Here is a 26,420-nt window from a genome sequence, read left to right on the forward strand (position 1 = left end):
TTATGTACATTACACCCTCCTGGAACCTGATCAGTCTGATTAATACTGTTATAAGCATGTACTTAATACAACATGTGTATTTTCTTTTTGCAGGTGGATACTAAGTTCCTTCTATCAAAGTTCAGCACCTCTTGTGCAAATGCTCCTGCATGACTCTTAAAGATGTTTCAGTGGCATCGACACAACTCTTTACAAACATTAGAGGGTTTTTTTATGTCAAGTGTGAGCAAAGAACGCAGCTCTTGCTTCATTCTTTGGTTTTCATTTTTCCTTCCCTCTTTTTTTGTACAACATGGATTGCCTTTTTCTGTTTGCTACTGGTTTATCAAAGTTGTCGCTCTGGTCTCAGTTAACTCGTGACGGGAAGAGAGTATTGGAGTACGAGTATCTTAACACTGACAGTTTGTCTTATGAGCTTTATCAAGACGCTATCAATGCACTCATGGCAATATTTATGTATAGTTAAGACTTTTTTTCAATCATTATTAATTGTCACTTATTTTTCATTTTACTGGTAAGTAAATTGGGCCTTAAAATGAAATGTAAGCAGTCCATGGTTGAATCTCTCCTCTCTCTCATTCTGTATTGTTGTTTTTATTCAAGGAAGTCCTGGTTCAAGTTCTGAGTTTTATTTCCATGTAAGACATTCTTACTGTTGTCACTTTGAATAATAATGCAAATATATGAAAACTGCAAATTGTGGGGTGTTTTTCTGACTTAATGTGCATGAAATTGAAGTTGAGATGTCATTGTATGAATAGTAATTATTATTGTAGGTTGAGGGGGTGAGGTGAGAAAACGAGAGTTTCTCAAAACAAAACCAGTGCCAAGGTGTTTTGCACGATAAGTAAATGTTCACACAATTTCAATGCCACTGAGCTGTAATTACTTTTGAAGCACAATATACTCTGTATGTTCAGTTTTCCCTCATTCAGGCTACAAATATGAAAACATGCCTACAGTATGTTTTACCAAGTTTTATTAGGTCTTTCTCATAAGACCATAAATTCACATATTAAGAAGCAAAATGTAGATTGTAGTTACCTGTTTTCATTTATTCATAGTACTTTGTCACCTTTCCCAGTGATGTTATGAAATGTTGAGAAACATACCCTGCTCTGCTTTAGACTGTTATCTGTCACAGAAACACCTTCCAGATCAAATCAGCACAGAATAATTAGTCTTTGACACCAGATAGATTCAAAGTTCGGATTTCTAAAAGTGGGAGCAACATGTATATTGACAATGAGCACTTAATCAGTGAAGTTAACCTAAAGAACAGAAGGCTTCTTATCTATACCTTAGTCTTGATAATAAGGCACTTCATTCAAATGGGGGCAATAATCACTGCTGCCATGTCTTGGGGCCCCTCTGGGTTATGCATTCATTCATAGAGATTATACAGAAATAATTCATTAAGTTACAAGGTAAGAACGAGTTGGACGGGTACAAGGGTCAATATACCTTATAAGATACAACGCTGTGAGCCTGAAGGTATATTTTTTACTCTTGTGTGACCGTTTTAATTGTTAGACATGTTTGAATATTCTCATTTAACCTTAATAAGTTGGACTGAAAGTATGTTAAAGTTTTTGTTGTCCCTAAATGTGAAGCCTGGTGCAGCTAATCCTCGCGAGTTATTATTGGAGAGAGCAGGTGCATACGAAAGAAAATGCAGGTACTTTTCCTGATTATGTGGTTATATGTTTTGTTCATTTTGGTTGCAGGGTATTACACGGGTAAATGTTTTTGGGTGGGTTTTTTTTAGGTTTTAATGAAAGGAGGTCTCATCTAAAGAACTTACAACTTTCAGAAAGTTTTTTTTCAGATTAAAAAGGAGCACTATCAACAATTAAACTACTGAAATTGTCCATTACACCTTTAAAAACAAAAAAAGGACAAAATCAGCACCCTGAATTCTGATTTCATATAAGACTTGCCTCTTTATTCTTCTAATGATATACATTCTTTCACTGGTTTTACTTTACCTCCAGACAGATTCAAGATTTGCCATCGTGAATCCAACACACCAAAGATTTCTACCAGTTGCAACCTGTAGCTGGGAGAGGAGTGGTAACAACCAGGACAATGCCAAATATTTGCATCTTAAAGAATTGTGGATGGAGCATAAGAAGACTGCCGGGAACAACATATGTTTAAATATCCCCCTTTTGACCTGATTACGTCTGTACAGCTGCCATGTGCTGTCACTTATCAACTTTTTAGAAATGTTAATAATCCAAGAGTACAAAAGAGTTTTGAGCTAACCAATTTTACTGCTTAAGTTGTCACTTGAGTGGTTTTTTCTTTTCTTTTTAAGTTAATAACATAAATCAACACAAGTTGCTTTCTAAAAATTACATTTATGGACAGTTTATAGAACATTTTTTCAGATAAATAGTGCTTTGTTGTACTAAAAGGAACTTATTTGGCCTCTTGAAACCGTGAGATAAATTGTGTGAATATAAAATAGTTATTCATCTACAATTTCAAAGCTTTTTAAAACTTGAAATGTTCTGTCAAATATGCACACCATAAGACTGATTTCAAGTGACAATCCACAAAACAGCAAAGCAGTTCATAATTGTATTTTAATATGTAGAAACTTCCAAATCCTGTTAAATATATGTACATTTGTATTTCTTAATAGTACTCAGTTACCAAAATCATCAATTTAATAAAAAAAATACTTTTAAAACTTAATTTTTCAGTATTTGAGCTACGGACATTAAATGATGGTTATATTTCTAGCAGAAGAAAAATGACTTAATGCACATATAAGTCAAGAAAAAAATGCTTTTTATTTTATAACCACAACCTAATGTAATAAATACAAAGTGTGAGGACCTTGAAGTTAAAAAAAAGTAATGTTTCTCACTTCTTTCAGGCAACAAAACACTACAGACATGGGATGTTTTTTAGTTAAGGGAGAATTATTATCACTATTTACCACAAGTGAGTGTAACCAATAATCAAGTTTGTAAAAGCAGGAACCTAAACAGCCGAGAAATGTTCCTAGGAGAGGAGCAAAACTCCAGCTAATGCATGGCCGTACAAAGTAACTGCAATATATGACTTCAGAAATCCACGTGACTGCATAAAAACACGCTTTCATCAAACTTTTGCAGGCTAAAACCCTCAACAAGGGTAAAAAAAGCTTTCAGCTCAAGATCAAATAAAATACACATATCAACACATGTTCATTACAAAGGGAATTTTTGGGTGAAATGAGAGAAAATAGTGAATTAAAATGAAAAAGAAATTAAATAATTCCACACGCCATTCAAAAAATACAGAGGGCAGGATTTAACCAGACAAAGAAGCCTAAAATAAATACTATATTAAAAATAAAGTGATAGCTGGTGCCAACAAAATCAAAACAATAGTACGACCGTAGTTGTTTTTTGGTTTGTTTTTGGTTTCCACAGCATTTAAAACAATTTTCACATAACGAAAAAGTGAGGATTTGTATTTAAAATATCCCAACATTTAAACTATCATTACAGCAGCTATTTTACTCTTTCAATTCACCTTTTTCAACACCAATTTCCAAGATTTTTACATTAGTCTTTTTTGTTTAAGTGCACGTAACGAGAAAGCAAGAAACGCTTCACACACTTTTCTCGTGTTATCGTTTGTATGCAGCAAAAGTAAATTAAAGATAGTATTTTTGGTTTTTGGGGGGGACTGAATATTTTTCCTAGCATGCATTAACTCTGTTTAGACTTCTCTGGGGAGGAAAAAAGGGGGAAATGTTCTCTGGCTGGTGTTTTCAGAGGGGCACACACCGCCATTTTCTGCTGAGATGAAGGATGTCATCTCACAGCAAAACATAACCTCTTTATCCTCCTTTTCTCCCTTTTTCTTTGGCTTTTTGGAACCTGCGTGAAAGCACCTTCTCACAAAACAGAAAAGCACAAGCCTGCAGCAGAAACAGCTCCCTAGCAGTCGAGGTTGTGCATCAGTCAGTGCTGTGCGAGGCTCTTCAACATGGCGTTCACCACCGTGCGCCCTGGCTGTCCGCAGCGGTCACTTCACACGATTTAATGCTCACAACTCAAGTGGGGAGAAAACATTGTTACGAATCCGAATCACCAAGCGACAAAATAACAAAATACAGTAGTCTCACCGGAAAACAGAATCCCCGGGTAGCCTAATGGGGATTTGTGAAAGAGTCTTGCACTTGGAGACGTAGACTATGTCTTGGAGTGAGGCCAAAAACGGCTCAAAGTTGGGCTATAAGCTGCGTTTTACTTAAACAATCTACACCCCCTCTCTCTCCTCTCCCTCCTCTCTTTGGAAACATCCACAGCTAAGTTTAAACAGATCGATTTTGTCAGATATTTTCCTCCACTGCCATGAGGCGCACAAATCTCTCCACATAGGAAGCAGTCTAAGGCTGAAACTTTATGTCCGTCTTTTTTTTTTTTTTTTTGGGGTTGTTTTTTTGGCCCCCTATGGAATTTGTCCATAGCGAGGAGTCCTGAGACGGGGCGGGGAGACTTTCTGTACGTTGCTCAGCGATACATTCACCACTCTTCCTGCAGAGCCAGTGCAGACTCCCTCTCCCCCCTCTCTCTCTCTCTGACACACACACACACACACACACACACACACACACACACACACACACATGCAGAAGACACAGGCTGCAGCCATGCATCAGTTCATTTAAGCCGACAGAGCCGAGAGCTCACATGGCTGCTGTCTATATGTTCAGCAAAGCAGCAGCAGCAGCCCCACATGTAACATGCTATTCAACAGGCAGAAGGGACATTTACATCGAGCTCCCAACAAGAGTGTTTGTTTCACTCTTTGATTGTCAGTGGAAATCATTAAAACCCCAATAAAATACCTATTTGATAATTATGTAAAAAAAATGTATGAGCTAAACTGGGCCAACGGGAAGCGCCTTCGCCCCCTAAATTACTTTTATATCTTCTTTCAGAAGGGAAATATAGAAAAAAAAACTGACTGAAAACATTTTTAAAAACTTTAGCAGTTGAATCTTCAAACAAATTATAAGACAAACTAAAGTTGGTATGAAGTTGTTTTAGAAATGATTTAAGGAGTACATTTTACTCTGTTTTCAGTTCCTCTTTTTATCTGAGTGTCCCAGAAATGTAAAGGAAACGTAAACTTCCCGAAAAAAGTGGAGAAACCGTTAGAAAAAGCGGCTCGGATTTGGCAGCGGGCTCGTGTTTCGTTACATCTTGATGCTTTATGACAAAGCCGAGCAGAGGAACATGAGAGAAATGCATATTTGGCGCGCTGATTCATATAGAAATGTCGAGCCGGGGAGCCAATGAATGAGCGCGCCGAGCCCGAGCCAGCAGCTGTAGTACTGAGCGGCGCCGCGGCGCGCTGATTGGTCGAGCGGCTCGGCCAATCAGCGCGCCCGGTGTGTTTGCTCAGCAGCAGAGGAGTAGAGCCGCTGCAGGCTGATTTATGGTTCCGCGTTACAGTGACGCAGAGCCTACGCCGTAGGCCGCGTAACCTACGCCGTACCTTACGGCGTCGATTTAACGCAGGGGCATAATTCAGGCTTGAGACAGCCATGTCCCCCAGTCTGAGCCAGTGGCTGAAGGGCCCCACTAAAGCCACGCACCCTTTGTAACCTGTCTTACGTGAACATGCCCACCTAGGTCTGTTCATGAACGAGCAGAACTGTAATCTCAGCTCAAAACAGCCCTTTTAGCAGAGGCAGAGGCACGGGCTGCAGACAATGAAAGGCATCTAAGCTTTGTATTTTCTTTTAATAATAGGTCTCTTAAACCAGTTTTTCAAAACTGATACAGCAAATAGGCTGATTGGCTTACAAGTCTGACAAAAGTATTTGAACTGGAGGATCATGCCATCAAATATCATGCTTTTATCTAACAAATGCATTTTAACTTTTTACTTTATAGCTGCAGGTCATACTTATATTTTAAACTTGAGGACAAATCAGTGTTAAAGTGTCCTGTTTATACTCATACTGAATGAATGAAGTTTGAAGTTTATTCAGTCATTGCAACACAAAATAACACCAAAAAAACATTGTACACAGCATTAACTTTTCATACAAAACCAAAAAATTGTGTTGAACAATACAATAATACAATAACAATACAATACTCGAGTCAAAATAACTTGTTAGACATTACACACATTTCTTTCTAACTAAAGTAAACAGAATAACAATGGACTGGACTCAGCATTGCTTAAATATACATTTTAAGAGATGCAGTAAGTAATAATTTACCAGCACAACAACAAATAACTCAGGGGGATGGGATTTATTCACGTCAGTCTTGGGAAATCTATATTGCCCTTTAGGATTGGAGCCAGAGTCGAGCATAACCTGGGTTTACATTCCCTGGGATCTTTGCAGGAAAGCTCTCCTCGAACTAGATGTGGTCCTGTTACCGTCAACAGGTTAAATGTGCGCCTACTTATCCTGTTAACACGTATCTGCAGCTCGACCTAAACGCTTCAACTTTCCACACCCTGCTTATGATTTACAAAAGATCCTATTGACAGTTGTGTAATGTTTCAGACATGCATTCTACACGTGATTGAGCTGCGTTGTGCTTTCCATGGGACGCTAGGGGCACATTGCTGTGGGAGACCCCTCCCTCCTTCAGTACATTCAAATCCCTGCCTTAGGTATAGCAGAGAGGATTCGCCATGTGTGTTCGGGCAGCATGGTTTCCTCCTTGTGACAAACCAGAGGCACAAATGAGCATATTTTCCTTCAAAAAGTACCAGGAAAGGATCCGCAACGCCCAAATGTAACCCCAAAAAATATTATTTTGGTGCGGCGGCGAGTAAATGTGGCCTGCTGTTGGAGTTTGAGCCGTGGATCAGAGAAGGCATGGCTCCACGCTTGCTGGAAAAGATGGATGCCGTCATGTGGACGGCAGTAGGCTACGTGTCATTCACGCATTGCGTAGGGGGCCCAAGGAGCGGCCCTGCCTGTGGCCGGCGTATTTGTGATGATATGTACCACATATGCAATTTAACAATGTAAGTTAGTGCAACATCATTTTTGAATGGCCACACCCCCCTTTCCCTTCAACTGTGTCATCAGTATAGCGCACTGTGCACGGCCGTGCGCACAAGCCCCGGCCATATCAGCGTCTCCATGCTGCGGGCGTGCGTGTGCGCACTGCCGCTTTACTATTCCTCAACTGACCAATGAGAGTCGAGGCTTTGCAGAGAAAGGCACACAAATGTGATTCTCGTAAAGATACACTAGTTTCTCACGGACTCCCTTTACACACATAGTTGGCGAGTTTTTCCACCCCCCACAACACCCACCCCCACCCCCCCCAATCCACTCTTCCCTTCCTTTTTTCCCCTCCACTCCCCCTTTGCTGTCCCCACCCCAGATTCTCGTGCAATTTTCCCCAATCCCAAACACTTAATTGAGCAATTGGGTATTCCTCACGTGTGGGCTGATTTGTAGTTTGAACACGTGGCTCATTCAAAAAAGCCGGAATAGCAGAAGATTTTTTTTTCCTCCTTCCCCTTTCTTCTTATTCTTATTCTAGGCTCTAGACTTAGAGGCGGGTACCAGCCTTGTCGTGTGTGTGACATTCTCTGTCTCTTTGCCAAAAGGGTTTGGAGGAAGACACAAAGTAGTTTCTCCTCCTTTTTTTTTTTTACCCAACCCGCCATCGTTTGGAGAGACGAGATTAATAATTGAGCATTTATTTATTGCGCGACAGAGACAGCCGGGCGAGGGAGCGCAAACGCACTGTGAGGCTGCCAGTTTAAATCTATCTGTGGCTTGGACGACCGGGTAGCACGCCACAGCGGCTCCGTAGTAGTAAAGGCGATTTGGGCTACTCCAAACACTGCACATCCGTGAAAGCAGATAACTGCCTCTCCCTCAGCGTAAAGATTGTCTTATTTTTCCCCCCCGGAGTAGAACATGAATAAGCTCTACATTGGCAACGTGAGCGCAGAGGCGAGCGAGGAGGACTTCGAAACTATCTTTGAGCAGTGGAAGATTCCGCACAGTGGTCCATTTCTTGTCAAAACTGGCTATGCGTTTGTGGATTGCCCGGACGAGAAGGCTGCAATGAGGGCCATCGATGTTCTTTCAGGTGAGGAAATGTGGAGGAAAAGGAGGGGAAGGTTTTGATTAAATAATTGCACGCGAACTGCCGGGATGTAAAGCTCGCCGTATTACTTTCAGGGCCCCTGAGAGAAATGCATGTAGAGTGGGGCTGTGTGTATCTCCCACAACCTTTACTTGGCCTTTTGACACTGTGGGCTCAGACAAATGGCTTCCCCCCCTCCTCAGGTTGGAGTGAAATCCTGTCCTTGTAATTCTACTGTGCGTAGCTTGATAAAATGGTCGAGTAAACACAATCAGAAGGATACGAGGGGCTTTGTGTCGTTCAAGGCAGTGGGGCGCACAGGCAGCGGGCTGTGGACGTCGTGAACTCAACCTTATAGTGGGCTCACTTTGGCACGACCGTGTGCTGTGTGTTACTGCTCCTTTTTTTTTCTTTTCCTCCTCGAGAGTTTAAACTTCCACACTTTTTCACGTCGCAAAGCGTGGGCCTTGTCGTCTCCACAGCTCGCTGCATTGTGAAGCCATTTCGCCCATGCTGACACACCAGGTGGTTTAATTGTGCTGGTCAAATGTAGGCCAACAAACTGAGCCACAACACAATTTAGCTGGTCTTATTTATTTATTTTTAAATAAACTTTGTCCCATTGTGGTGTCATTAAGGCTTCTGATACAGGGCACGTCACCATTTATCAAAACTCGTATGTGTGTGTCTTTTTTTTTTTTTTTTTACGAAGTGGCTCAATGTGAGGCAGGGTTGTGTGGTCGTTAATAGTGGCGTGTACACTTTTTAAATTTTATTTTTTTTCCCCCCCAAGGAATTTGTGCTCCGAATGTTGAAAATATTTTAATGTTTTCTCGTTTTAACCATCTTGTTCAGACTCTCGCACAAACCTTAAATGTATTTAAAAAAAAAAAAAAACCCCACGAGGCCAGTCCTCTGACAGGTCATGTGGTTAAACAAACTAAAATGTTTTTGTTTTTTGTTGTTGTTGTTTAGGTAAAGTCGAACTTCACGGGAAAGTTCTGGAAGTGGAACACTCGGTCCCTAAACGCCAAAGGTAGGTCAACTTTTATTAACTAGTGGGGCTTTGGCTGTGTTTTTTCCCCCCCTCTCCCTCCCCCTTCCATTGTAGCCATTTTTCATACGTAACGTGTTAATTTGTATTTTCTCAAAGTAACAATGCAGGAAGTGTTCGCCGGTGGTGCTACTGATTTTCTTCAATTAATGTTTGAGGATATTTGAGGTCATGAAAGGGGCGTATGGTCGAGTACTGTACTCTGTTGTCGCCATGACTGTTAGTACTCGAAACCCGGAGTGCTTTTGGGTTTATTTAGTCACATGCTCGCAGAAACTGCTTCATACACTTTTTTTCTTTTTTTTTTTTTCTAATATGGTGCCTTTTTAAAAATTATGACCCCCCGAACTCAAGGAGCTTGCTAACACCCCCGTGTATGCAGGCTGAGAGTTGTGTTGAGAGTGGATTTGAGGCACACAGGCCTTGGAGTCGTCCATTTGAGGAGGATCTGCCCGTCATTCTGCTGCCTGCCCTGCTTCCGCCCTCCTCAGCTCACTGTGCTGCTGTTGCATGAGATGGATCCCAAACGCGAGTTGAGTGGGAGGTTCGGGGCCCCCAAGTCACGAAAACCCTCAGTTTGACCCTCGTCGTTGTTCTGGACGGGCTGTGTTTCAAGGCTTTCCAAAATGCGTACTGCTTTCAAAATGTACATGTGGGTGTGTGTGTGTGTGTGTGTGGTGCACGTAATCTGCTGTGGACGTAAAATTGCTGCGAGTTTTAGACTTATGCGCATTTTTGGTGGTGACGGTCAAATCAGTTTTTGCCTTGAGTTTCATAGACACGTAGTCAGTATTTTATAAAATTGCATTTTTGCATAAAATGCAAATTATGGGCTTCACGTTCGGAATGAAATGTTAAAGCAAAGTAAGAACGCATTTCAAATCAAAGTTGCGCCAGACGTAGGTTTTTTTTTTTTTATTTAATTTTTTTTTTAAGTTTAAATTAATTCATGAATTGCTTTGGATATTAAAACTGAATATTAGGTGGGGATTTGTCAGATTTTAGTATGAAATGTAGGTTATTGCACTTTATGGGTTACTTGCTGTTTTTGTGTGTGTGTGTGTGGCGTGGATTTCTAAACCAGGAATCAGACGAGCTCATTGAGCATATTTGGGTAAAATTATAGCATTTGGTGACGTTGCTGGCTTTTTTTTTTTTTTTTGTCTTCGTGGAGGGTTTTGTGTTGACTATGGCGGCAGCAGAGTCTCAGCCCTGTGTGTGTAAAAAGTGCCCTCCCTGTTCAACATGGAATGCAACTGTAGCAGTCAATGGGAAGGGTATGGAGCATAGGCAACACAGTCTCTCACACTACTTGTACACTGGGGGCCCCCCTCTGCATTCCAGCAGCAAATATGAGCTGGAGGCCTGGCCAATCACCATGGCTTAACCTTTGAACTCATCAGGAAGGGGAAGTGTTACAGCAGACAAGAATCAAGAAGGGGTGGTTATGTTTCTGGATTCACAAAGATAGGACGGTGCAGGAGGACAACGCTTCAAATGGTCTGATACGTCATTTTGGGGCCAAATGCAGTTAGTTTATGGTGGGGCCCCTCATTCTTCTGAGTCTGAATGTGACTTCTACGCATTTAGCCAAAAATGCGTATGCCATGACTTTAAACTATTGTTTGCCTGAACAAAATATACCAACATTTAATGGAATTAAAAATCTACGATTTGATAAAGCTTTTGTTGCCGGAAAGATGTTTTTGTTTTTTAAAAAAACAACAAAAAGCTCTTAATTGAAATGACACCCACTCATACTGCTTGTGATTTGTATTTATTTAATTTAAATGTGAGAAAGCAGGTGGTACTTTTTTTTTTTTTTCTTTTCTCCTCCGACCCCAGTCAACAAGATTTCCTATATTTTGACATAATGGTGTAAAATGGCCAAACTTTTTACAAAAATGTGTCCCTGTTTGTGTAACTGGACCATAAACAATTTGAATAATCTGCACCATAAACAATTTGAATATTTTGCAGTTGCCAAACTTGAACTTTATCAGTGTTGTCATTCTGTTCGAGTGAATGTCCCCCTCCAAAATTATTCATCTTGGACAAATTCAACACAGCAAATGGGCAGCTAGGTCATCCTCCCATGCACACATGTCACTCCTGCAGGGGAAGGTAAATGGCATGGTCAAAAGGGGGGTGGTTTCTGTGTGAGAGCGAGAGGAAATGCAAACATGCTATTCTAATGTGTGTGTGTGTGTGAGCTACTTTTAATCTTTTTGTCTTGGCACATCGTATGGCAAAAATATTTAAATGGGTGGTGTAAGATGAGTCATTTTTGCCATGCTTTTTGGTAATTATATCTTCCATTAAGGCAAGCGCTCAAAAGAAAAATATAGATCATATCAGGGTTGTCTATACGAAAGCTCTCGACTCTTAATACGAGAATGCAGGGTCATGGGGTCACTTGGGCCCCACCTGCACACAGAATGCATGGATTTCTGACTTGTGGTGTCAGAACTATGAATGTTGCCCCTTGTCTTACTTGGACTGCAGAGAGGGGGGGGTCCCTTCTACACTCTAAGAATGGCATTATAATCTTTCTTGAAATGTTTGTCACCCATTTTAGAAACACACACACATGTAATGTAAAGTCTATGAAAGGGCATAAACAAGTGAGTTCAGTTATTCACAACCTCTGCATACTGTGGATGGTTGTTGAGCACACGTATTGTTCCAAACACTAGGTGGGTAATGGAGAGAAATACAGGTGGTGTGCATATGGCTTGATTTGTGGCTACTTCCTGTGGCTTTTTTTCCCCCTGTTCTTTCTATTATTATAATGCATTTGGATGCTCACATGTCCGTAGATACCCTTGCAGGTACTCTCTCCACCGTGCAGGCCATTAGGGTCTGAGCCTGGCTGCCGAGGAAAGGGAGCAAATGTGTAGAATGTCGGTCTGTTTTGAAAGTAAATAAGAAGCCCGGCCTCCTCTCCTGGACATCACATGACGAGCCAGTCACTCCCAGGCTCCCCCTTACTTTTAACCCAGCTCTACATGTTCCTATCAGTGGACTTGTCCGTGTCCATGGAAACAGGACCCCACCCCCACAGGGCAGAGAGAGCCCTTGTTACCCCTGCCTGAAACAGGGACACCCCTCCTACGTCTATACCACACACGCCTCCCCAAATCAAAGGCTGGGAGTTGGAATGTATACCATCTATAACCCCCCCACTCCCTCCACCACCACTGGGGCCGGTTTCTTTGGTGTGTGTGTGGAGCCGTGAACTAATCTGACTGGAAGTACTCTTTGTATACCGTTTCTGCTGCAAATCGTACAGAATAAATGGCGAGAAGGGGCTAGATTGACACAGTGGACCAGAAAGGGTTGAAACTGTTTTATTTATGTATTTCTTTATTGAGAAATTTACCCATTGAGCATGTGGTTAATTCACAATTAATTAAATGGACTTAGTAATGGTCTGAATAGGGTTGTAGTTGGTTACGGGAAGCTATTTGAAGTATGATGTCCCTTGTTGCACAGTTGTATTGGTGTGTTCACGTGAAACATTTAAAAAAAGAAAAATGTATATATTTTAGCTTGTCCTTAATTTATTACTCCACGTCATGAACAGTTACTTCATGAATGTTGGCTGTAAGCAGAGATTAGTTATTAGCAGTAAGAGTTGGTACAAAGGACGACCTGCATGTAGATGTCATTTAATGGTTCAGTGAAGCTTGACTATAGAAAATTCAGTACGACTCCTAAAGATTGTACTTTCGTCAGAAGTGGTTGCTCACAGCTCAGAATTGGGTGCATAAATGTAAAGTTGTAGGAAATGGTTCCGAGTCCACAGTGTGTGAATGTTCCAGCTCCCATCCATGTGCACATTTTGTTCCTTTTTTAAGTAGATGTGTGTGTGTGTGTCTGTGTGTGTTACCAGGCAGTGGACTTTGGAGTGGCCTGCACTATTTATTTTATTTTTCTTTATTTCTGCTGTTTTATACAGCCACCGTGTGCAGGCGGACACTTGGAGACTGACTCATTGATCAACAAGTTTCATTGTCTCATGACTTCCACATTGCTTGAGTACTTATTAATTTGTACACAACCAATGAAACATGGAGCCGCTCATACTAAAGGAATGAATTGAATTTTTTTTCCTTGTTTCTGGTGACGGAGCACAGCAGCTCCAGTGTGACTGCTAGCATCCACTTGATTCTGCAGTATGCTACACTCCCAAGAACAAGCGTGTGGGGGGTTTTCCTCTCTATGTACTTTTTTTTTTTTTTTGGTAATTTTTTCTTTTTAAACTCAAAATTTTGACAATGCCCCTGCAAAAGTGTGAGTTGAGAGGTGGCTGAAGCCTTGCAGCAGTTGACGCCTCCTTGATTCAGTGCTATACGTAGGGCGCACGCTTGAGTCGAGGAATAGAGGAAGACAAAACTGATATATTGTTCCCCCCTCCTAGTAAATTTTCCCCTTGATGTCTTACTACTCGTCCACCTCAACCCCCCCTCAACTGGTTTGCTTCACTACTTTGTCCTGTTTTATTTATTTATTCTTCCTACCTCAAGGTCGATTTTTAAAAATCTGAGCTCTCAAATTGATATTCTCCCAAAGTTTTTGTCTTTTCCTCATTTCTGCCTGAATTGGGAATAACTAATGTCCTAAGCTTCATTCATCTTTGTAGATGCTGGTAAGAATTTTTTTTTTTTTTTAATCTGTTCCCTAAATTAACTATCCCCCCCTCCCCCCTTTTCCATCACCACCCGTTACCCCACCCTCATCCACCCCCCATCCTGTTGCTGTCTTGCCTTGCCAGGAGCTGTAAACTGCAGATCAGGAACATCCCGCCCCATATGCAGTGGGAGGTGAGTACCAACGACTTCCAGGGCGTGCAGAGCCACATGGGGAAGCCCCACTGGGCTCAGTGACTTCTCAAGTCACCTTGCATCCTTTTATTTCAGCTGGGCATGCGCCTGATTGATTTGACTTTAGATGAGTGTAAGAGGCAACCCAAGTACGGTGTTGGCTGTTAGGATTAGAAATGGTCGCTGTATAACATTTTAGAGACCGGAAGTTTATACGTTTTTATCTTTCATTTTTTGTTTAAACCCATAATTGTAACAATAGTACTTTAGGAAGCTAGGATAAGTAGAGGGAAAAGATCAGAACAGGTTCTGATTTTTATTTTGGATGATTTGCACATGGGTTTTTTGTCTTTAAATATTTTTAGTTGCTTTAGCTATGAATACTTTCACACTCAACATGTAAACAGATATAGGTTTTTTTTTTCTTTTTTCCCCCTGACTAATTTTTTTGATACATGAACTCTGACGTATTTGAGAACAGTTGGACTTAATTATGTCATGGCGTCTTTCAACCCTAATCATATTTGCTACTTTAAAAGCCATTTTTTTCCACCTAAAAATTTGCTACAAAAAAGAGACTTGGTGGACAGGAATCAATCAAAGTGTCTTAGGTGCTTGTAAAACAATTGTTGGGTGCAAGTCCTCTGGTGGTCTCGACATTTCGTGTGTGTAAATGTCAGTACACTTGCTAGTTGCTTTAAATTCTAGCTTGGTTTCATGCTCAAGTCAAAATGAGTTTTTTTTTTTTTTTTTTTTTTAAATCTATACTCTTTTTATCAGAAGCACTCACTGCTTAAATATCCAGATTCAGGACAAATTTTAAAGTTTACACTTTGGAAAATTTAACCCAGTCCTTTTGCAGTATCCCTCAAATGCATTTTTTGTGGAGCTAATGTTGCGTTTTGAACCTCAGTGGTTTTAATTTCAAATGGAATGAAACTTAAGGCTCTAGTTGTGACTTTAAAAAAACAACCTTTTTTCCCCTCTCAAAATGACTTAAATGATCTAATCTGGTATATTTTAAAATGCTATAATTCAATTTGACCTGAGTTTTTGTTTTTTTGACGACACAAATGTGTCAGGCAACTTCAAAAATGTTAGTTTTAAAAACGCCCTTTTCAAGAATCTGTCATATTCCTGCTGCTAACATGTATGTGGAATTTCATGCAGCTTTACTTGACTTTTTTTTTTTTCCCCCCTGTCTTTTTCCCCTCTTTTACTCCATCCCCCCCTTCTGCAGAGGTTTAGCTGCGATAACATGTGCGTGTAGTGTTGCGTTGTATTTTTCTGCTCCATAAACACAAAGTAAGCCAAAAAAGAATGTTCTTATTTTTTTTTTATTGCAGCATGTGCAGCACTGATACAAAATTATTTTATTTCAGCTTGATTCCCTCAATAAAATGGCCACAGACAAGCTCAGGGTTTTGTAATGGTGGGCATGCTTTGCCTACGCATGTCCCTTAACTGCAGCTCCAGATCCACCCATGTTCCTAGATGTAACGAGCTAGCAATTTCCCCTTCTCAAAAGGTGACATGGAGGTTTCTCCCTCTCAGGGGTGTGAGGGTTTGGGGGTGGAGAACGGCTGGAATAATGAAGGAACGGACTAAAGTGAGGTGTTTTTAGGTGTAAAGGCCTTATACGTCTATCAGGTAGATAGGACGGCGAGTTACGGTGTGTAGTCCTGCAGAAAGAGTGCTAGTTTAGTGGTGTGTTCACAAGCTGTGGTGGGTGGGTGGGCCTAGACTTGTTCCCCTTCCCCTCCATGTGCTCTGATTCACAGAATGTGTAGCATGAACTCCTGCCCCTCCCCCCCAGCTGCTGCTTCCTGCTGGAATGTACCCCACCCTTTCCTGAATAGCCTGGATCCCCATTGGCCGGGTCCGCTAGATAAAGAGGCAGAACAGCCAGCCAGCAGTAAGCGAGACTTGGAGAAGCCAATGGCAGGGAGCGAAGATGGCAGGGAGGCGGGAGTATTGTTGGTTGGTGGTTTAGTGGAACTGAGGAGGTGAGGTGGGTGTGCGGGGCGCCCTCTTGTTGGCTAGAAAGTGGGGTTGCGTTCTTGGGGGTGTGGCCTCTAGTTCAACTCTGTATGGTCAGAGGTCCTAGCTTAGCCTGGAGCCTCGCTCCTCTCACAATCATGTGATCACATCTATGTATTGAAATCTCAGCATTTCTAAGTTTTCGAGCAGTTGCATTTTTGTTCCCCTCCCCCCACTATAAATAAAAATGTATATACTTCTTTTTTTTTTTTTTTTTTTTTTCTCTTCCCCAAAAACCCTTTTACAATATGTAGTACCCTTGGTGGGGTCATAAAAGACTGGATCCTTTAAGGGAAATTGTTTGAGTTGTTGGAAAGTCTTGTGCAAGACGGAAGCAAATGTACGTTCAACTCGGCACTGGACTGCGGCGTCTGTATGAATGGAATGAGTCCTGGCGCAAAGCGGGGCTGGTTCCAATTTACAAGCTACAGCTCATCAACAGATTTGAGTCAAAATCAGATTAATCATGAGTTTTCTATGTTTTCTCAGGTTTTGGATAGCATGCTGGCTCAGTATGGTGCAGTAGAGAACTGTGAACAAGGTAAACGGATTCAGTTGACTTGGGTTTTGTTGCTGCGCTGCTGCAAATGTGGTTTCATCATCCTGCTGCTGCTGCAAAAGTAGAATATATGCTCCATGTTTGATTAGGAATGCAGAAGTTGCTAAGTAACACCAAGTACCAATTTTAAAAAAAACACCAAAAAAACTGCAATATTCGCAATACAGATTTTGGTAAATTGTTCAAGTGTTATTGAATGTGCATGAGCTGACTGTGTGTTCTTCCACAGTAAACACTGATACAGAGACTGCAGTAATCAATGTTAGATATGCATCTAAGGACCAAGCCAGGCTGTGAGTACACACATGCAGGTGCACACATTTAACATTTATCTTGTGGTGTTTGGACATGGATCTCCTACATTTACTTTTCCCAGTTCTTTATATTGGTAATTATCAGTGGGTTTCCTTTTTTTGTTTGTGGTATTTATTTTATTTTTTGAGTCTCAAAGCCAGTCGGGTTAAATTTGACATACAGCTGTGATTGGGGAAAAAGGGGTAGTGTGTACTGTTGTGTTGAAAAGGGAAGGGGTTAACTTGGCCATCTGGTGCCCCCTAGTGTACGCCAGACTTACTGCAGTGTTGCACTCCACACAGGTGGCTGAGGTCTCGGGGCATAATTGTTAAACAAACGGAAATCTTTAAGACTAATGGGAGCAAATGTGTGTGTTAGGAATACTTAAATGACATTACAGAAATTGTTGGGCATGAATGGTGGTGTTCAGGGTCCGAGTTTGTTTCCCATTAAGCCTTTACTGTACAATCAAAACGTCTGTGGTAATCAGGAGCTTGACATTTCCTTGCTCTCCCCAGGGCGATGGAGAAACTGAATGGATCAATGATGGAGAACCATGCCTTGAAAGTGTCCTATATCCCAGATGAGACGGCTGCACCCGAAGGTCCTTCGCCGGGGGGCAGGAGGGGCTTCAACAGCCGTGGACCTCCACGCTCAGGCTCACCAGGTTTGGGCGCGCGGCCCAAAGTTCAGTCAGACATCCCACTGCGCATGTTGGTTCCCACGCAGTTTGTAGGCGCAATAATTGGCAAGGAAGGTGCCACTATTCGTAACATCACCAAGCAGACCCATTCAAAGTATGTACCCCCGGGTCAAGAATTACACATAAGCAGGTTATCCCACTGGGGGCATATGATTATCAAGAGTGGCTAATTCTGACGTCTCTTCATAATTCCAGGATCGACATCCATAGGAAAGAAAATGCTGGTGCAGCTGAGAAACCCATCACAATTCACTCGACCCCTGAAGGTTGTTCAAAGGCTTGTAGAACGATCATGGAGATCATGCAGAAGGAAGCTGTCGACACAAAGTTGTGAGTCTACGCTAAAACAAAATCGGCCTGAACCGTCTACTTCTCCTTGGATTTCTCCGCGTTGCCTCTCTGCTGGTTTTAATTATTGGGGAATGGCCACTCTTTAAAAGCACAACTTTGATTTAACCATTCGTAGAAATTCAAAATGGGCTATATTATTCTTTTTATGCGGTTATTTAAATGTAACGGGGAATTCAAGTGGGAGGGAGGGGGAGTGAGACTATAGCTAGTGCTGTCAGTCATGATGTTTACACAATCTTGCAGTGGGTTCTGGATGAAATACTTTGAAAACACGATCCAGAATCTGACACACTGCTTCCAATAGTTCTTTTATCATCTTAACAATAACGGTTTAAATGCAATGACACTGAGCATTGTCGTCTTTCTGAGGCCTTAATTCATAGTCTGACGTCCCACTAAAATTTAAAAATATAATAAATTGTGTGCTGCAAGACATCTCTGGTAATGGATATTTTTTTTTCTTTTATTCCAGTCATAGAAAGATGAGGTCAGACAATCTGTGCTGAAGGAACAGTTCACGGACGGGGACTTTGTTTAAAATGATTAAATATTTGCTGAGAGAAACTAGCAAGTGGAGATGAGCTGAAGCGAGGTCGAACGCCGCAGAGGAAAGACGTTGTCTTGCTGCTGCTTACATGGCAGACCTGACATGTTGGGTTATGGGTGTGATGGCATGAACTCGGGTTCTGTAAGCCTTTAACCCGAGGGCCTACAGAGTTGCATTATTGAACCAACTCTGGGCTCTCGCAGCGTTGCAACTGTTTATACGGGAGACATGAGTGGAAGCGGGTACTGCTGTCAGTCTCACGCTCGCAAAGTACAAATTGGATAGTGTCATCAATATTAGACATCTGGGCTTTACAGTATAAACCAACAAAGTGTTTATGCTTGACATGATGACGTAAACCAAATGTTGTTCTCCCCTCAAACGATTCATGTTTCCTGCAACTGTTGCATTCAGATATTGTTGAAGGCAAATGTAATTTTTTGGATACTTCCTTGCATGTAATGCTTAAAAATTACCTCTTGAACCCCTTTTCTGCTTCAGACACTCGAGTAAGGTTTATGACGTGGTCTCTCTGGATGGGAATTTTTAACTGGCACAGTTCTTAGCCTGAGAGCTCATGTGATGCAGAGTAATCCCCTTTTTAAAGTTTAAATTTGATAAGAGTCGATAGTCGAAACCTAAATATCACAAAGAAAAACGTACAATGGGGAAAAACTACCAAATATAGCAAAAACCTGATGATCCGCTGCCGCCTCCTGCTGACTATTTTCGCAACAGCGGTAGTGGCAATCGCAATATGTCTTCAAAGATGAGATCTTTTTGTTTTTGAAAGTAGCCTCACAGGATGAGATGCAGAGAGAGAACTGGGAGAGTTGTGCTCAAACTCTCAATGGCAACACTGACCCCCCCCCCCATTACATTTACACTAGTCACTAGCACTCATTTGTGCTAAATCAGGGATTTAAGAATATTGTCTTTATTTTTTAAAGAAATTCTCAATATATATATATATATATATATATATATATATATATACTCAAACAGCTCAGATATTTTGAAAGTGTTTTTTGTTGTTTGTGGTAATTTCAATCTCCTGTGATCATTTTTTGCAAATGTATTGCATTCCTGGGTGTTCTGTTTGTGCGTGATGTTGCATAGCAACTTTGAGTTGCTGCATCATGTGGTCTAAGTGCACTGAAACGCTCCAGTTCAGGCATTAGGTTTTATAGCGAGTCGGCGTTAATCATACTAGCTGGGGTTGTGGGTCCGGAGCCATGCTCATTGGTTCTAGTCGGGCCGTCTTAGCGGGTCCTTTCCTGTCTGGAGGGATCCGGAACAGCACAACAAATAGACTGGGATTCATGTCCTCACTCCTCCTCTACAACTTCATGAGAACCAGCTCTTTGAATTCTCTTCTTGCCAAATGACAGCTGTGGGTAAAAAGGGGCCTCAGACAGATACTTTAATGCTTAACTCTATCTAAACATCTGATTGCTGTTGTGGCAAGGCTTCCCCCCCTTTTTTTTCTTTTCTCCCTCAACTGCATTTGACTTGCATCTATCTTCTGCAGCACTGAGGAGATCCCATTGAAGATCCTTGCACACAACAACTTTGTTGGAAGATTGATAGGGAAAGAAGGTCGCAACCTGAAGAAAATTGAGCAGGATACGGGGACCAAGATCACAATCTCACCGTAAGATTGCTTGGCATGCTTGCTGACGGCTCCTGCTGTCCAGTCTGTAATCGTCAATGAACTTGTAGCAACGCAGTTTGTGTTGCGTTCATTGTCTTTTCGTGTTTGTTGTTGATGCACTATTCTTATGGCACCACAGTCCTACTTTGTTCTTTTCAGTCTCCAGGACCTCACCTTGTACAACCCAGAGCGCACCATCACAGTAAAGGGCACCATCGACGTGTGTTCGAAGGCTGAGGAGGAGGTGATGAAGAAGATACGGGAATCATATGAGAGCGACATGGCTGCTATGAATGTAGGCATCTTCAGTACTAACTTCACCGAATTTCATCATTTCATCATCACTGGAAATGGGGATTTCTTTTTTTTTTTTTTTTTTAACTAGAGTATGAATTTTCCATTGACTGATTTTAAAGGGCAAAGAACCCAAAGACTTTGGGGGGGGGGTTCTGCCGGATTGTATTTATTTAGATTAACCCCCCCCCCTATATGTGGGTCTTAAATCTCAAAGCCAATGTTGTTCTAAAATCACTTAACAATAAAGTTGCTGGCCTTTTTAAATTCGTTTTGCTGGGTTGCAAAAAGTGTAGATGGGAAAAATGCAACAAATCAGTTTATTGATCAATTTACAAATGCCAGTAAAATGGATTAATGACTGTTGGATTGTGTCCCCAGCTCCAATCCAACCTGATTCCGGGCCTGAATCTGAACGCCTTGGGCTTGTTTCCCAGCGGCGCACAAGGCATGGGCCCTTCCATGTCCAGTGTCCCACCGCCAGGAGCTCTGGGTGGATGCTCGTCGTTTGGAGTGAGTGACACTTTAAACTTCTTACCCTCCTGTTCGTTTTACACTCCACAAACCCAAACTGCTTACTTTTATTTCAGGTATGTGTGATGGCAGTGGCTTCAATAATCTGTCAGAGATTTGACTTCTAGTGACTGGGTAGATTCGAGCAGAATCCCACAGGGTTACTGAGACTGGGAACTTCTTTTAAAGAACGAACATCAATGCCCCTTTTCTCTCTCTTAATCCATATGCATTTACACCTTGGACAGGAACGCTGAAGTATGATGGTAGATGAGGGAATTTTGGGTGGAATTCCTCTATATATATATATATATATATATATATATATATATATATATATCTTTGCAGTAAGTCCTGTGAAGTAAAACAGATTTAACACTAGCAACAGGAGTGAGTGTGCTCATTCAGAGATGCTTTTTTCTTAAACGTTTACGACATGGCAACTTCTAGAGTTTTTCTTCTCTCAACGGCTGATGGTTTCAGAGATGCAGGATGGTGAGTCACTTGGATCAGGAGCGGGTTGGCACATACTGCTTGATAGGAATGGGCGATATTTTACCGTTCACGATAAACCGTCCAAAAAATTCCCCACGGTAAGAATTTGTCATCCCGCGGTAAAAATGAAAGAGAGAGAAAGAAAGAAGGATAAATTCCCATTGATGAGGTTTTTGTGTAACAAACACGGCGGATCTGAGTCATTCCAGTTTTGCAGTACAGATGGACTCATTTAATTGGTTTTTATCAATTCAATTTAATTGGTGTAGTTTAGTAGCATTTAGTATTCTTTTAGAGCAGTGTTTTGGGGGCTCCAAAGACTGAATGTGGTGATAGATTTATAGTTAAAATGGTTGAGTTGAATTGGTATTTTTTTTATTGTCATTTTTATCGGGATAAATGCCAGAAATTATTGTAATACATTTTTTTTTAGTCCATACCGCCCATCCCTACTGCTTGATGTGGAAGCGACGTATTAAAATGTATGTCCAGCTCTAACTCGCTGCTGTACCGTCGCTGAATCTAGACGGGGTGAGACAGAGCGGAAGTACAGGTGGACGTCCCTTTTGAAACTCACCTACTGCTCCTCAAGTGATGTTGATCTCTCTTATGAAGTCTGTGTTTTATTTATATATATATATATATATATATATATATATATATATATAAATATAATTATTTTTAAATAAATACATTTGACTTGCATTGCACAGCACCATATGGTCGCATCACACTGAGTGCTCCACTCAACACTAGTAATTTCAGGTGGGCTAACTTTCTGACTTTCACATGTTGAACACATTAAGACAAACCAACTGCTAAATGAGTGGGTTCTACAGTTGATTTTAAGATGCCCGTAGTGCACGTATTAACTGATCTACAGTCCATAGTTGTGGCACGGACACAAGGAGAAATTCCTCATAGTTCTAATAAATATGATTGTAATAAAATGTTGACTTTGTGCTGCGTTTACCACAAGTAAAACCATGGAGCAACGTTTTGATGGCCTGCTTTAATTAAACAAATATTCAGATTAATGATGGTATCTCTAAACTGCTGATTAAACCTCTGCTGTTGTTCTGTGTTGAAGCTCAGACGTGTAACCTGGTCCAGTCCGTTGGTCTAAAATACCATGGAGAAGTAATGGATGGGGTTGTTCAGATAAAATGGATTACTGGAAAAAGTAGTTTATGGCTGAACAACTCAGTTTTTCCTTTGTTTTTTTTTTCCTTTGTTTTTTTTGTTTTGTTTTTTTCTCCCCTTTTCTAGTGCACTCCTTATGGGGGTGAGGGGTCGTTTTTGGCTTCTGTGCTGTCGGCGAGCAGCCAGTCCCTTGCTGTAAGTGGCCTATCCCAAAGTGCTGTGCATGACCTGTGGCTGCTCGCTGCTGAATCAGGGGCTTGGGTTCGCTTCCCAGTTTTCTCTAGCTGCCACTTGGATTAACGCTTGGACATTCCCTAATGTTTCTAGTCATCTGAGGAGTAATGAGGAGATGCAAGGCCCTGAGGGGCGGTGATATCTTCAACCTTTCTCAGACATTTGATGTATAACATTTATGGCCTGTTAAAAGCCATTAATCTTCTTTTTGTAAAGCAATGCTGTTTTATTCTGGCATGAGTCACTCACATTGTCTTCAGTGCTTCAGATATGGGGTATGATGACAGAAAAGGCATGCATTTGTCCTTTTTATGAACCGTTAACATCCTGGATATCCATCTTATGTCAAATTTGTATTCACGATTTCTTAAAATCTTGGTTTGTTTTCCTCTTTTCAACTATCAATTTGACATGAGCAGTTTAAACATGCAAAAGTGGATTGGAGCAGTTTATCGCTCAAACATCTGAATCTGTACTTGTTGCTGAAAGAGGTGGTTACAGGTTGACCGTAGATGGTGTCAAAACACATTTTAGTGCTGCGTTTAATGCTTGAAAAAACCACAGAGTACAAAACTCCTGAGTGCTCTTCCACGATGCATTTTGGTGAATTGTGCTGAAAGGCAGATGATGTACCAAAATAACACTCACTTTGTGCAGGCTTGAGCTGTGTTGAAAGTGATTTAAAGCTACTACGTCTGACCTAGAAAGATGGATGCAACAACCTTTTCAGAGTCGTGAGGCTGATGGAAGGTGGTGCATGTCCTAAAAGGATTTTGAGGGTGTCTGTTCATAGATCACTTTCACAGTTATGTTACCAGCGTTTCTGCCAATATCAGTCAGGCATTCTCTGACAGCTTTTGCAGCCTACAAATCTGGAGTAAAGTTTTTGATGAAGTGTGCCTTTTTACTGACATTGACTGAAAAATTGGTCTAAACTCATGTAACTTTTGATTGCAAATTGGATGTCTGAATTGGAGGAGGGGGGTGGTGGAGTTGGTTTTAAAAATATACCCCCAGTTGTCTATGGCTTTTGATGATCAACAGTTTTTTAAAACCAGGCTGAACTTCCATTAGAAATTGAGAGCAGACTTCATGATGGTGTTATTGCTGGACAGATGAGACCATGTCTGACTTTTCAAGAGGGTGTTGTGGTTCAATCTACTGGCTTCTGCTTAACTCACTGTCTGCATCTGCACATTGGTTGCTGCGGCTGAGTTCATGACCTACAGCCTGTGGGGTGTGTGTGTGTGTGTGTGTGTGGTCATCTCCTGGCTGCAATGGTCCTTAACAAGTTTGTGCCCAACAGGGACAGCCGGAGTCTGAGACGGTTCACCTCTTCATTCCTGCACTTGCAGTCGGTGCCATCATTGGAAAACAGGGTCAACACATCAAACAGCTGTCGCACTTTGCTGGAGCCTCAATCAAGGTGAGCGACGGTTCAGAACGTGAATGACGATGCCACGCTGGAGGTCTTCCTGCAGTCAGATGTCGGCTGTTCTGTTAAACCTGTGTGCTTTCTTTAAGATTGCCCCTGCAGAAGGAATGGATGCCAAGCAGAGGATGGTCATCATTGTTGGACCACCAGAGGCTCAGTTTAAGGTGCTTAAAATCCTGGTGTTTGATGTAAAATGGATTGGTTCATTTGGACAGTGTTGGCTTTTTGTATCAAATCCTTTATTTTTATTTCCAGTAAAGACATGCTAAACTTCCTAAAGGCAGCATGAGTAATTTATACTTCTGGCTGCAGGCTCAGTGTCGCATTTTTGGCAAGCTGAAAGAGGAGAATTTCTTTGGGCCCAAAGAGGAGGTGAAGTTGGAGGCTCACATCAAGGTGCCCTCCTTTGCTGCTGGACGCGTCATTGGGAAAGGTGGAAAAACGGTAAATGGGGGGGGGAGTCACTGCTCAATGGCATACATTTTAGCCACCCTTTTACACAAATGTAAAATTCCTTGTTGTTGCCGCAAAAGGTGAACGAGCTCCAGAATCTGACTTGTGCAGAAGTGGTGGTGCCCAGGGACCAGACCCCTGATGAGAACGATCAGGTCATAGTGAAGATTAGTGGGCACTTCTTCGCCTGCCAGGTGCGTCACGACAAATGCACAGCATCTTGAGAAGCTTGTGCTGCATTGAGATGACAAACTGAAGACTGAATTTTTTTTTTCTTTTCTTCATCCTCTCTGAAATTAACTTTCTCCTGTCATGTGGTCTAGCTGGCCCAGAGAAAGATTCAGGAGATCCTGGCCCAGGTGAGGAGGCAGCAGCAGATGAAGCCAGCACCCGGAGGCCAATCTCCAGTGCCTCGCAGGAAGTAACGATCCAGTAGATCTGGAGGAATGGTGACTGAATCCGTCAGAAGACTTCAGACGGACGAATGCAGAGTCGGAGGGGGAGGGAGAAGATGGCGGTGGGTCCGAATGCTCATCTCAGGGGTCAGTGGTTATCAGAACCAAATCAAACATCCACCCCTCCTTGCACGATGAACTTTCAAGTGTGGCAAACAAGACCTTGCACCTCTAGTGCCACCCACTTCACGTCTCTGCATTGTGAGAAAGTACTTTTGGGGGCTCCACCAACATCACCTGCCCTCAGATGTATGCACACCTTGACTGCCCCCCCCCCCTCACGGGTGTGGTTGTTTTTTGTTTTATTTTGTTTATCTTTAAAAAAAAAAAAAAACACTAGAAACACAGGAAAAAAAAAGGACCCCCTCTATCACCTCCTTGGTACTTCAAACATGACGAGATGTTTTGGTTGACTTCAGATGTTTGTTTTTTTTTTTTTTCTTTTTTTTTTTCTTTAGTTTTTGGCGTTTAATTGGTAAAACTTACTCCTGATTTTTCTGTTGAAAGGAAAAGGCATTGCCAGGTCCGAGTCGGACCAGGAGAGAGGTTTATTTGGGGGGGGGGGGGAGGGTTGGCTCTGGTTGGGTGGGCCATGTTTGGGGAAAAGATTCTTGTTTTAGGACGGGATCCCTGAAAGGGTGGATTATATTGGGCGTCCTGCCCTTGTAAGGATAGTGGCATTTTAAAAAAAAAAAAGAAAAAAAATTCGGATGCATTTTATAGATAGACCTATATAGATTAAAATATATATATAAATATATTTAGAGAGGGCAGCACTACAGCTGACACTTAAAGAAATGGTGCCGAACTGCTGCTGCCCAGAAAAAAAACAATTTAATATGCATTTTACGTAACTACCTCAGGATTTAGTACCTCAGAAGAGAAAAATGATTATATATATATGGGAAAATGTTCCTTTTTTATTTTGCTTTTGTGGTATTTTGTATACTTTATAAAGCTGATAGTCTTTTGAACATTTTTATTTTTTTAAGAAAATTTAAAATTTGGTCAGCTGCCAACTGACCTTGCCTTCAACTCTGGTGCTTTAGGTGGCGTTGTACATGTGTATGTGTGACTTGAGATGACCCTGTACATAAAGTCTTTGTACATAGAGGCCCCGGAGCGAGAGTTGGCGCCCCCTCAGCTGGCGGCTGACAGGAGTATCAGAATTGCCTCAGTTCCCCCGCCCCCCCCTGAGGGTCCACCATCTTCTTGAAGCGGGGGGAGAAAAAAAAAGTACAAATCATTAGACATGCAACTAATGCCAACATGCATCTTTT

At 41.6% G+C, this 26,420-nt stretch overlaps 1 protein-coding gene across 2 annotated transcripts; it reads left to right on the forward strand.

Moving 5' to 3' along the window:
- The first annotated feature begins 7,391 nt into the window (after positions 1-7,391).
- Positions 7,392-25,705, forward strand: igf2bp3 (insulin-like growth factor 2 mRNA binding protein 3). 2 transcript variants are annotated; one of them, XM_061742726.1, is made up of 16 exons: positions 7,392-8,093; positions 9,066-9,126; positions 13,922-13,970; positions 16,500-16,551; positions 16,799-16,862; positions 17,382-17,660; positions 17,762-17,896; positions 19,996-20,118; positions 20,278-20,413; positions 20,794-20,925; positions 22,690-22,758; positions 24,104-24,223; positions 24,322-24,396; positions 24,545-24,676; positions 24,766-24,879; positions 25,009-25,705. In XM_061742726.1, the coding sequence occupies exons 1-16, from the start codon at positions 7,919-7,921 to the stop codon at positions 25,108-25,110; spliced, it is 1,818 nt and encodes a 605-aa protein (XP_061598710.1). In that variant the 5' UTR covers positions 7,392-7,918; the 3' UTR covers positions 25,111-25,705. The 2 variants fall into 2 exon arrangements, with proteins under 2 accessions (XP_061598710.1, XP_061598711.1); XM_061742727.1 differs by lacking the exon at positions 22,690-22,758 and having other exon boundaries at positions 25,009-25,704.
- The last annotated feature ends 715 nt before the right edge of the window (positions 25,706-26,420 follow it).

Source organism: Cololabis saira, chromosome 15, assembly GCF_033807715.1.
Source record: "Cololabis saira isolate AMF1-May2022 chromosome 15, fColSai1.1, whole genome shotgun sequence".
Taxonomy (NCBI): Eukaryota; Metazoa; Chordata; class Actinopteri; order Beloniformes; family Belonidae; genus Cololabis; species Cololabis saira.